This window comes from Panthera tigris, chromosome B1 (genome assembly GCF_018350195.1).
Source record: "Panthera tigris isolate Pti1 chromosome B1, P.tigris_Pti1_mat1.1, whole genome shotgun sequence".
Classification (NCBI taxonomy): domain Eukaryota; kingdom Metazoa; phylum Chordata; class Mammalia; order Carnivora; family Felidae; genus Panthera; species Panthera tigris.
The window spans coordinates 159,193,685-159,205,775 of NC_056663.1; the positions used below are offsets into that span (position 1 = coordinate 159,193,685).

Genomic DNA, 12,091 nt, shown 5'->3' on the forward strand with positions numbered 1-12,091 from the left:
GCCAAGTCTACTTACACACGGGTTTTTTTTGTTTGTTTTTTTTTGTGAGAGAGAGAGAGAGAGAGAGAGAGAGAGAGCGAGCATGCGAGTGGGTGAGACGGGCAGAGGGGGAAAGAGAAACTTAAGCATGCTCCATGCCCAACGAGGAGCCCAACGTGGGACTCAATCCCATGTGATCCCAGAATTACGACTTGAGCTGAAATCAAGAATTGGTCACTCAACCCACTGAGCCACCCAGGCTCCCCTAGGCAGCTTTTGTTTTGTTTTGTTTTTACAAATACAGTACAGTACTGTAAATGTATTTTCTCTTCCTTATGGTCTTCTTAATAAGATTTTCTTTTCTCTAGCTTACTTTACTGTAAGAATACAGTATTTAGCATATATAACATACAAAATATGAGTTACTCGACTATATTATCAGGAAGGCTTCCACTAGGCTATTACTAGTTAAGTTCTGGGGGAGTCAAAAGGGATTTTGACTACACAGGAAGGTAGCACCCCTGACCCCCATGATGTTCAAGGGTTGACTCTATTCACCACTTCAAGCATTCTGCTTAACTGAGAGGCTTTACACACAGGAAATAATATAAGTTTTGTTCTACTCCAGGGCAGTGTAACACCTGTTTGGAAAATGTCTGAAACCAAACTGCCAAGATCCAAATGATTTCCATTTAAAGTTATTATGTAGGGGCTATTATGTATCAGTTGGTTAAGCATATAACTTTGGCTAAGGTCATGATCTCACAGTTCATGAGTTCAAGCCCCATGTCAGGCTCTGTGCTGACAGCTCAGAGCCTGGAGCCTGCTTCGGATTCTGTGTCTCCCTCTCTCTCTGCCACTCCCCTGCTTGCTCGTGCTCTCTCTCTCTCAAAAATAAATAAACATTAAAAAAAATTTAAAGCTATTATGTAAAAGGGAATCCTACACTAAACATTCCACCTGAACTTGCCTGGAAAGGTCATTAAAACAACTGGCCAGTTTCCTGCCAACAATTCTGACCAGCATTTTATCACAAGGGTCAAAATACCTTTAAAGTAGAATTGCCTACTTTTTTTTATTTGAAAAGATAAATCGTTAGCCAGATTTTTATTTCCTTAGAACTGTGGTTTGAATAGCACATCCTGGAGTTATGACCAGACTTTAGAAAGGCTGTAACACAATATATGTAAAGGGCCTAACAGGTCTGGACTGTAGCTGGGGATCAATAAACAGAAAATGTTTTAGGATGTTAAAATGTGGCTCCTGTCTGAATTTCAGCCCAGGATGCCCAAAGGTCTTCAACAAATAATGGCACCGATTCCCACATCCTGAAGTAAAAGTTCTAGATCACTTACTTGGGGCAGGCCCATGAAGTGGCCAAACAGCTACCACAGGGTCATAGAAAAATCAGAGTTGAAGTGGAAGAAGCCAAGGTAAAATATCTGTTTAAACCTATTCTCTCACATTCTAAACCCAGCGGACAAGGGGAACCACAGCCCACTCCAATTCCCTCCTTCAGGTTCTGGGGACATGAACCAGTGCATCCTGCCCTTATAGGGTTTTAACCACTGCTCCCAAAGGTCAGTTCTGGGAGAAAGGGCCACTTAATATCTGTTCCACCCGCCACAAGGAGGTGGGAATTTTGGAATGAGATGACATCTGCAATAGAAGTGCTAGAGGGCAAACACAGGAGGACACAGGAGGGTTATCACAGCCGAGTTATGTCCACCGTTGTTTCAGTGACCTTTACCTTAAATGTATATGATGCTCCAGGTGTTTTAGCTAATAACAGCACTACAGGGTCACAATTAACAAATAAAGTTGGAGGTCCAGGCTTAATATTTTTATTCTGATGGGGTGTTCAGTCAAACATGTTTGGCCAGCGTGGCCTAGAGTGAGCAGGAAGACCCCAGTGGTCTTTAGACAGCACCCACGGGCATGTGGTCTTTGCTTTCATGCTGCTTTTCTACCAAGTAAAGAAAAATTCAGTTAGCAGAGCCTGACAGCCCAGAATCTGGATACTGGGGAAGAAAACAGGGGCACTGCCAGTTTTGGGTAGAAAATTATAATGATCAAAAAGGCTTCCCTAAGAGAAAGAAGCACAGCAGAGAGCTATTTCTTCCGGGAGAAGATAAGGAGAGTGAGAGAGTCCTCCAGACAGTGAGAGGGACTTGGATGATCATAAAAGCTACTGACACAAAGGCTAATGTCAAAACTGAAAATGGGGGTTCCAATTCAGGATGGTGACATAGGAGGGTCCTGCACCCCTCCCCTCCCATGGACACAATCGATATGCAGCTATATATGGAACAATTCCCTTTTAAAAAAAAATCCAAAAACCAGCTGAACAACTATGCAATGGGTGAATGAGAAAAACTCCACACAGAAGGAGGTTGGAGAGGGTGAGACACAATTTCACCATAAACCCACCCCCTGTACAGCAATCCATAACTCCGAGGGAACTCACAACGGTCAGCTTCTCCTTGAGGAACAAAAGGTTTGGATTCCACACCTGGGGCCCCAACTTTTAAGACTTTCACCAGGGGGACGGGCCCCCAGACACCTAGCTCTGAAAGTCAATGGGGATTGCAAACATGAGTCCCACAAGGCTTTAGGGAACTAAAGGTCGGCTTAAATTAATTAATTTATTTTTCTGAGAGAGATAGCAAGCAGGGAAGGGGGAGAGAGAGAGAGAGAGAAAGGGAGACAGAGAATCCCAAGCAGGTTCCATGCTGTCAGTGCAGAGCCCGATGCAATTGCATGTTTTCCAAGCTGCTGCATAGTTATTCCTAAACCAACTTATTTGAAAGATGACAATTTATTATACTGAACTATCCATTTTCATTCACTGCACTAAATTGCAATTAAAAAAATTTTTTTTAAATTTATTTTGAGAGAGAGAAAGAGAGGGAGGGGCAAAGGAGAAGGAGAGAGAGAATGATGAAAATGGGCTCCTCAGCAGGACAAACAGAAATCACTAGGGAGAAATGGTCCGGAAGCGTGATCTACATGCTGGTCTAAGGCGTGGTTAAAAAGGACAATAAGGTCTTCCATAAGGCAAGTAACCAAACCACTATTGCTCAGGAAACAGCTCTTTTCTCCGCAAAAATCACCCTAAATCTAAACAATTAAACACAAGAGAAGGCTTGCAGCATTTCCTAATAAACCTCAGGGGAGAGTTTCTCTGATACATGCAAGTAACTTCCTGGAATATGACCCAAACTTTACTTCAACAAAACAGAAAAGAAAAAGAATTAGATGAAGGTTCTCAGGGACCCCAAAGCCAATCCAAGTGATCACTGAACTGTCCCAAACCTATAGTCTGAAGAAACACGAGGGGCAGCCTTGAGTGAGGGCAGCTCTAAGATTTCTTTTTAAAAGGCTTCACAGTGGTAAGCTGGTGGGGGCAGGGACGCATCTGCACAGCATTTTGCATAAAACTGAGCCAAAGTCAATCATTCACACAGAAGCTCCCAAGGCCCATGCTGCTGCTGAAAGTCCCCTAACCTCCCACCTTAGTGCCTTTACTGCCCAGAGCTAGAACGCAGACTAGTCTAGAAAACCCCAGTCTTATCATCACTGTGAGGCTCCTTCATAAGGATTAAGGGCTTCTTTGTTAATTAGGACTGTATTTCAATGTCCGTTGTCAACTGAAAGTGTGTTAGTCTAAGTGTCAGCACCTGGAACTTATTACTTCTGTAAGTATCATTAACAGTATGAGCTGCAGGAAGGTAGCACAGTCAGCATTTCCAAAATTCTAAAGGAGCAGAAAAAGAAAAGGGCCTCAATATGACTTATGACAGAGAAGGGACGTGCTCCCACACTAGCCCTGCTTCCAGCTCCGGGCAGTTGTGGCTTCTGCCAGGACACAGACAAGCTGGACAGAGGCAGGGGGCACCTACCCATACCTACCTTTCCTCCCGGCCTCAGGGGTTTGGGAAGGCTTTTCTGGCCGAGCAGCAGACAGGGCCGAGGAACCAAGTTTCCTCGCTGTTTCTACAACTTCCTCCTCATCCCTCTTGTGTGCCTTCCTTTTCTCTGGGGGTGGCGGTGACCGCAGCCAGAGGTCCCTGCTCTCCTGACCCTCCTTGCATGGCTCGCCAGGCTCCGGGTCTGGCTTCCCTGCCCGGCGGGCCAGCAGCTCTACCAGGTAGGGCCTGCTCAGTTTGGAGAGTGGGGAGGAGGGGGGAGTCTGACCGGCAGGCTTGGGAGCCAGGGCTGGCTTCTGTACCAATGGCATTTTGTTTGCCACCTTGTCGTGCTCTGCAACTGGCTGAGGCCCCAGCTGGGCTGCAGGAGAAGAGTGTACTCTTTCAGCAGAGTTCTTCCAGGTGGACAGGGCTTGCTTCCTCTCAGGGGTTAGGGACAGGCCATGCTTGAGGGCCACACCCTCTGTCTCTTTCTCTCCTTTTGTGCTTCCTGGTACAGGTGGCCCACCATCAGCACTGTCCCCGGTGCTGCTGTGCCTTTTCTTCTTCTTTTGTTCTGTCTGTTGGTCACAGTGGAAGCGCAAGGAGTAGTTGGTCCTTCTCAATTTTATCCCAAACGGTGAGGCTTTTTCCTCTTGACCAGGCGTTGCGGGGTCTGCCTTTCCTATACCACTGATGGTCTCACTGTCCAAAATGATCATGGGCTCTGCATGGGCCACTGCTTTCTGTAGAGGGTAAGGAGGGCTTGGAACAAGGAAAGATGGGAGGTCTTTGGCAAATTTGCATCCCTCTGTGCTGTCTGCTGGCTCCAGTTTCTCTGTACCCTTTGGGTGCTCATAAGTAGCCAGGGGCTGGGGAGCTGACCCATCATTGGGTCCCAGCACAGGTCTTTTTCTAATGCTCTCTGCTTCTGTGTTAGGTTTGGAGGTCTCGGTGCCACCATCTGAGAATTTCTGCCAAGCAGGCATAATAGAGAATTTTGCATTTACTGGGGGGATCCTCCGGAGGTTCCCGCGGGAATCACAACGGCCCCTGGGAGTGTGCTCATCACCTGGCCGAGACTGGTCTCTATCAACGCGCTGCTCACTCTCTGTGTTCTTCAGAATTCTGGACCGAATGGAAGCCCATTCGGCTAGTGCAGCCACACTGCTTGGAGACTCCTGGGGGGGCCTGGCCTTCCCGCTCCCTGACCGGGGGTCGACAGATGCTCGGGGTGGGTTCTCCAGGGCAGGGACATCCACGTGCTTCTTTTCTTCTGACAAGCCCAGGAGAGACTTGCATGCTGTGTCCTTGATCTGGCTCAGGTTAACGGCCGGGCCACAGAGCTGTGCTCCCGTGACCAGAATGGCTGTGTGGGGGACACTTAGGGAGGAGGGCAAGGCATGGGAGGCTGGGCTGGCTCTGGGGGTCTTCGGCTCCTGGGGGGCAGAGGCAAGTCCCGCGTCCTTCAGGGGCGTCACTGGGCTCAGATTGACTTTGGGGAAGAGAATCTGCTTCCCTCCGGATGACACCTGGAAAGTATAGGGCCTGGGCGTGGTCTGCCTCTCATCCACTTCCTGCCACCGAAGTTCCTCCACCCTCCTGTCTTTTTCTGGAGCGGCAGCTTCCTTCTTTTCCCTGGCAGCCAGCGTCTCTTCTACCTTCGCCTCTTGTTTCCGGGGAGGCTGCATGTTAGCTTCTTGTCTCTTTTCCTGACGTGCACGACGACCATGCCCGGGAAAATCCCCGCCTTGTGCCTGCTGCTCTCCGCATGGCTCAGCCTCCTGGCTCTGCTTCTCGCAAATCCTTGACTCCTCAGAGTGTTCTCTTTGCTTCTCGGGTTGCAGGTGCTCTCGTTTGCCTGATTTGTCTGCAAAGTCCACCTGAACTGGGCTCCTTGAGCTCCTTTCCACGTCCAGTGGCTGCCACCTCTCCTCTTGCACGCTCGCTGCTTCTCGACCTTCCGCTTCCTGCTGCCTCTGCGCCTCCACTTCCTCCCGCTTTCCCTGTTCTGCCCTTCTCTCTGCTGCTGCCTCCTCCTCCCATCGCTGCTCCTCCTGCAGGCGCTGCTCCTCCTGCAGGCGAAGCTTCTCCTCTCGTTGCCGCTGCTCCTCCTCCTGCTGCCTCTTCTCCTCTCGTTCTCGATGCTCCTCCTCTTCCCGCCTCCGCTGCTGCTGCTCCTCCAGCCGCCTCTGCTCCTCCTCCAGACTCTGCTGTTCCTCCTGCAGCCGCAGCTCCTCCTCCCTTTGCCGCTGCTGCTCCTCCTCCTCCCTTTGTTGCTGCTCTTCGGCCTCCAACTGCTTCTGTTCCTCCAGCTCCTTCAACTCTCTTTCCTCTTGTTCTTCCTGCTGCTTCTCGGCCTCCTGCCCGCTCCACACCGCCTGCTCTTCCTGCTGTGTGCGTGGCGGCTGCTCTTGGGCCTCCAGGTGCCTTCCTTCCTCTTGTTCTCTCCGCTCTTGGCCTTGGACACCTTGCCCTTCCAGTCTCTGCCTCTCCTCTTGGTGCTGCCTCTTTTCTGCCTCCAGCTGTAGTTCTGCCTCGTCTCCCTCCTCGTCCTCGCCTACCTCCTCCAAGAGCTCTTGCCTTCTGTTCTCTTCCCAAAGCCTCCTCTCCAGGGCCTGGAGTCTCTGCTCTTCCAGACGTCTCCTCTCGGCTGCTTCAGCCTTTTGCCGTTTGCACTTGGCCTCAAGTTCTAGCCAGTATTCTTCTTGGCATCTCTTCTCTTCTTCAGAGTCCAGCAGCTCTGGCTCCTCCTCATGCCAAGTTGGTCTGCCTTCTCCAGGGTGTCCGTTCTGGTCCAGGGACAGCTGACCCGGAAGGCTACCTTGTTCATGCAGTCGATCCTAACATTGGTAAGGACAAAATAATTAGCCTTTTCCTTTTGCACAGGCAACCATTACCCACCCTATTCACAATGTCGGTGACCCTCTTAATCTCAAGAGAAAGTGCAGTTGTTCCTAAGTATAGAGATAGGTACACCCAGGCCAGCACAGCAAGAGTAAATTGTGAGAGTGGAGGAAAACATATCACCTTCATGTTTACTCCACGGCCCTTTTATTGGTCATTCTCAAATGCCTTTTGCTTAATACAAATGAATAAAAAGAGAAAAACCAATAGCCCAGCCTTAGAAAGATGAGAAAAAATGAGAGCTGATGTCCCCTGAAATTTGTGACTTCAAAGTCCACACCAGTCAAACTGAAGAACCTTTGGCAGAGCCACGGTAGGAGAGCTGGCAAAGCAAATGCAAGGTGTCTAGAGCCCCTCAAAAGGCAGCCCCTCACTCTGAGGCCCACCTGCCCCAGGCAGGCAACAAGTTAGAAAGGGCCAGTAGATGGGCCTGCTTCCCCCTGTTCATTGCAACACACCAGGTCCCTGATGGGAGACACTTAGTTGCTTCTACGGGCCCCTCACACCACCACCAACCCCCCCCCCCCCCACCCAGGTAGAATCAGTGCCCGCAAGCAAGGGCATCTGCCTGGTCAGCTGGGATGGGCGCTACATACCCTGGCAAGTCGCCTGTGTTTCTTTGACACCCTCTGGTTTTTTGGCTTAACGGACAGTTTGTGCTTGGCAGCACTGTTGTCCAGACGCGCGATGGCCAGGGGGATGGCATCTAGGTTGACACTTTCGATGGTTCCAGCAGAAGAGAAGTGCCTTTTTGGCCGCGATGGTTTAACTGGAGCCACCTGTAGAGGAGATTAAACTACAGAGTCAGTCCAGATCAGAACACCGTCGGGGGGGTCCTGGAATGGCAGCACTTGCTGGGGCCTGCACCTTGCCAGGCCTGGACTGGCCCAGGGGCTGCTGTGAACAGAGGCACTGGGACAGAGAGATGAGCACTGCTTTTGTCATCAAAAAACAGGACGTTGACTATTTGTTCTGCCAATGATTTTTGCATTAACTCAAAACAGTCATTTAACCTTTCAGGGACTGATTTTCCTACTCTGAATAATATGGGGGGGGGTCAGATTAGATGAGGGGGGTTGACAAAACATAGCCAGGAGGCCCAATCCTGCCCACAGCCTGTTTTGGTAAATAAAGTTTTATCAGCACACAGCCACACCCCTTGTCCATGGTCTTTAGCACTTTTGTGCTACAAAGGAAGAGCAGAACAAAGGAGGGTATCCAGGTTGGACCTTATGGCCACAAAGCCTAAAATAAAGCATGGTTTGCTGAGCCCTGGACTAGCTCATCTCTATACTAAGGACTCTATAAGACACTTGCAAACGTCCCTCAGCCTCTACCTGAGACCCTCTGAAGTAGGGAAAGTGTCTTTTTCATCTTTTCAGTTCCCTTTCTGCCCAAGCAGTAAATCTCATTTAGCAAGTGCTCAGTAAATATTTTTTGGAGGAATGAAGGAACAAGAAAGTATAACAGCTATGCCTAGGGCATGAAATTGCTACCTGCTAAAATGTTTTAGCACAATCATTCCAAAGCCACAGAACACAGAGTTGAGTGGCAAAAAAAGGATGGGCAGAACTGTGCCCCCCCTGGGGGAAAGGGAAGGTCCTCACGGCACGACTGCAGCGCTGTAATGCAGATGGCACGCACTTAGGAGCCACCACATCAGACAAACTGTACACCCGCAGATCAGCCTCAACCCAGGGGCCACACATCTGTAACTACTGAGCTTTTAAAGGCAAGCAGCAAGGTGAGGGCTCACAGCCATACCACGTCAACGTGCAGCAGAGGGCGCTCACGGCCCCATCTGCGGGTCTGGTGCCAGCAGCTCAGGCACAGAGGCATGAACAGAGGCCAGGGTTTATGTGTTGGCATTCATGTTGTAAGTGCAGAGCCAGTGGGGTTTAGCTGGCAGCTTTGCTTTTTGCAATTACCTTCCATATTTATGCACAAAAGACAAAGGACCAAGCCAGCTCAAGAGCAAGATGGATGCTCAGTAAATAATAACTTAGGATAAGGAGCACAGTAGTAAGGAAAAATAATTCCAGCCTTTGGGCTCCTGGCTTTCATTTATTTATGGTTATCTTTACAATAGGTATCAAATTCTGAACTGTGGTTGAGAAGAGACAAATCAAACATTTATTTCCATCCCCTACTAGATGCGTGAATAAAAGGAATTAGAGCCAAATGTGGTAGATTGAAGACACAGATAAGCACTTGAAGCTGAGACTTAAATGCAAGGTTTCATTTCTACTCATTTCAGCTGGGCTTCTTCATTGTCTGGGTGGTGGCACTGTCTTGAGCCATCCCCTTCAGAAGACTCAGGGACATACTCTGCTCACTGTGCCAGTCCCTGGAAGGACCCTTGAGTCCCTGTGCAAGTGAAGAGTGCTCACAGGAGTGGACCGGCCTCTACTGGAGGGGTGCACACGGTCTCCACAGGGTTCCCTGGACTCCTGCAGGCAGAGTCCCAGGTTTCAACAGAACACAGAAAAGTTAAAAAAACAAAAATACATACAAGTAGAAAAATGCTAAGGTCTTTTTGCTTTTGCATGTCTAAGCATTTTTTCCTTTTTTAATTTCAGAGAGAGAGAGAGAGAGAAAGTGCAAGTAGGGACGGGGGGGGGGGGGAGGGGGGGGAGAGGGAGGGAGAGAGAATCTCAAGCAGTCTCCATGCTCAGCATGAAACCTGGCGCAGGGCTGAGCCCAGGACCCTGACCTGGATCCTGACCTGAGCTGAAATCTGCATTAAGATACTCAACTGACTGAGCTACCCAGGTGCCCCTTATTTTGCATTTCCAAATAGAAGGAGACTTTTTTCCTTACAGACTTGGGTACCTTCAGGTGTTCTGGAATGTCTTTTTCAATGGCTTAACAGTGTCTTGAAGTACCTGGTACATTTAGGAAAATGACCAACGTGTAAGTGTTCAAATATGTACGTGCTGGGAGGTGGCTATTTTTTCAGAACAGGGTTCAGTTCCAGCAGGTGCGCTGCCATGGAAACAGACACTCTACATCTACCACTGGTTATGTTTTGAAGGAATTTAAAGTAATAGATGAAGGCGGCATTTATGAATGGAAAAAATGAGACAGAGGATCGAAAAAAAAAGCAGGGGGGAGAGGATGGAAATGGAAGTTCAAGTAAAGAAGCTAAATATGTAATTTCAAATTATATTACCTTCTCTTCCATCTCACTTCTGGCTCCAGGCAGATTCGGAGGACTCAGAGAACTTGGCGTATCACTGGGCTGGAACCGAAAAGAGAGCACTCAAGTCAAACGCCAGAACAGGAAGTTCTGGGCAGATAACCAGATGCGGGCTGTGCCTGGAAAAGGCCGCAGCTGGCTTTGCAGAGCCGGCAGAAGTCACAGTGGGGACTTTGCTAATGTCCAGACAAGGACTCCTGAGGCACAGAATTTGTGCTTTCCTCCTTTCCTGAGTTCAACACATTTCCATGTGAGCAGTGTCTAACCTCAGTCCCTGATGTGCTTCCCCACGGCTGAGAGAGTCCAGGTGCCGCCCTCTAGCCACCCCACCTGGGAAGCGGGGCTGTGTCACACACCTGGCCTCCGACCTCAGAGCGGTGGGCTATGCTCACTGCCTTCCACCCCCTTTGTCTGCCGGACCTCTCACCTCTATGCCAGACCTCTTCCCTGTGAGAAAAAACAAAGGCCCTACGAATTCTGTGCGCAAAAGGCTGGGCTGAGAAGGTGGATGACCAGAGGCAAAAACGAAAAAAACAAACAAAAAAACCCCTCAGGACAGAAGAAGAAAAAGGCTGAAGATCCCCAGCCCAGTCACCTCACCTGCCCTGGGAATGCCCACACTACATCACCTGCACCTTTCTGATGGCCCAATATACCTTCCACTTTGTGTGGCCAATATTTACACAGCTTCATCGTTCCTTCCAGAGCAATAATAGCTTGTCCTGCCTCAGCCCATTTTCTGCACCACACTTAGAAGCATCTTTGGAAAACAAAAATCAGATTATGTCACTGTCCTGCTTAAAATACTCAGAGGTTTCTAGTACTCTCAGAGTAGAATTATCCCTTTCCCGTGCTCTGTACATTCTGGCCTCCCTACCTCGCTCTATCTTCCCTTTGCCCCCCATCACGGTCCAGCCAACAACACTGACCTGCTTTCTCATGGGACACCCTCAGTCCTATCCTGGGCCTCTGGACTTGCTCTTCCCTCCATCTAGAACACAGCTCCCATAGCCAGGTTTGTCATGGCTGCTCTGACCTCCTTACCTAAAAAGTGACCTCTCCCCCTCCACGTTACTCACTTTTCCACCACTCTGTTTTACTTCCTGTGAAGCATTTTTCTTGATCCAAAGTTATTATACTGTAACATTTACTAAATAAGTAAGTTATTATCTTTATACATATCTGTTGACTTGCCATCTGACTCTCATTAAAATGTGACTATGCAGGGGTACCTGGGTGGCTCAGTCGGTTAAGCGCCTGACTTTGGCTCAGGTCATGATCTCACGGTTTGTGAGTTTGAGCCCCATGTTGGCCTCTGTGAGGACAGCTCAGAGCCTGGAGCCTGCTTCGGATTCTGTGTCTCCCTCTGTCTCTGCTCATACTTTGTCTCTCTCTCTCTCTCAAAAATAAAAAATTTAAAAAAAGGCAAACCATGCAGAGGCACCCCTAATCTATAGCTGGGGTAGCACTTGCCGAACGAATGGTCCTCCTCTTCCCTCAGGCCATGGTCTGTTGCATGTATTAGACCATCAGTAACAGTGAGGACATTTGCCTCAGTCCTGGGGCAATCCCTGCATTAAGGCTGACAGCCATTGCTGCCGCTCGCACCAAGAGATTGGAGAGAGTGGTTTTGGACCTCGCGGTCTCCACTTTACCCAGCACACCACCTGACACCTGCTTGTGTGGGAACCAAGAGTCATGAGGACCAGGCAGAGGTGGGCAACAGCGGGGGACCAGCCTGTTCTATCCTTCTTCACTTTGCTCTGTTAATCACTTCTCCTTCTTACTGCCCTATGACATATTAGCTGATAACAAGCATGACTTCTGGGGCCACGTCCATTTTAAAAACATCCAGGGTTAAGTCCAGGCACCTTGGTAGGCAGAGCACAAAGAATGCTTTCTGCCAAGACTGGAAGACTCTGCAGAGAGCTCCCTGCTCCAGCCACTGGTGGGGCATTTCCTCCTTCCCCACCAGACGCCTGAGGGGGGGTCCCTTCTGCTGCTGGAAGGACTCTCATTCCAGGATATGTTCATGGTGTCTCTTTCCAAGTGTCAAAAGACCAAATTTAAATAAGACAATGCTGGACCAATATGACTT

General features: G+C 49.3%; 1 protein-coding gene across 14 annotated transcripts in view; it reads right to left on the minus strand.

The window, feature by feature from the left end:
* The window catches only part of CRACD (capping protein inhibiting regulator of actin dynamics), a 139,610-nt gene that overhangs the window by 14,773 nt on the left and 112,746 nt on the right, over positions 1-12,091 (minus strand). For all 14 annotated transcript variants that reach the window (XR_006217003.1, XM_042984484.1, XM_042984482.1 and 11 more), the window contains 3 exons: positions 9,967-10,035; positions 7,391-7,573; positions 3,892-6,730 (listed from right to left, as the gene is read on the minus strand). Coding sequence is in view for 13 of the 14 variants with exons in the window: in XM_042984484.1 (XP_042840418.1) it covers positions 3,892-6,730; positions 7,391-7,573; positions 9,967-10,035 (3,091 nt within the window). In the remaining variant the exon portion in view is untranslated. The remainder of the gene's footprint in view (positions 1-3,891; positions 6,731-7,390; positions 7,574-9,966; positions 10,036-12,091) is intronic.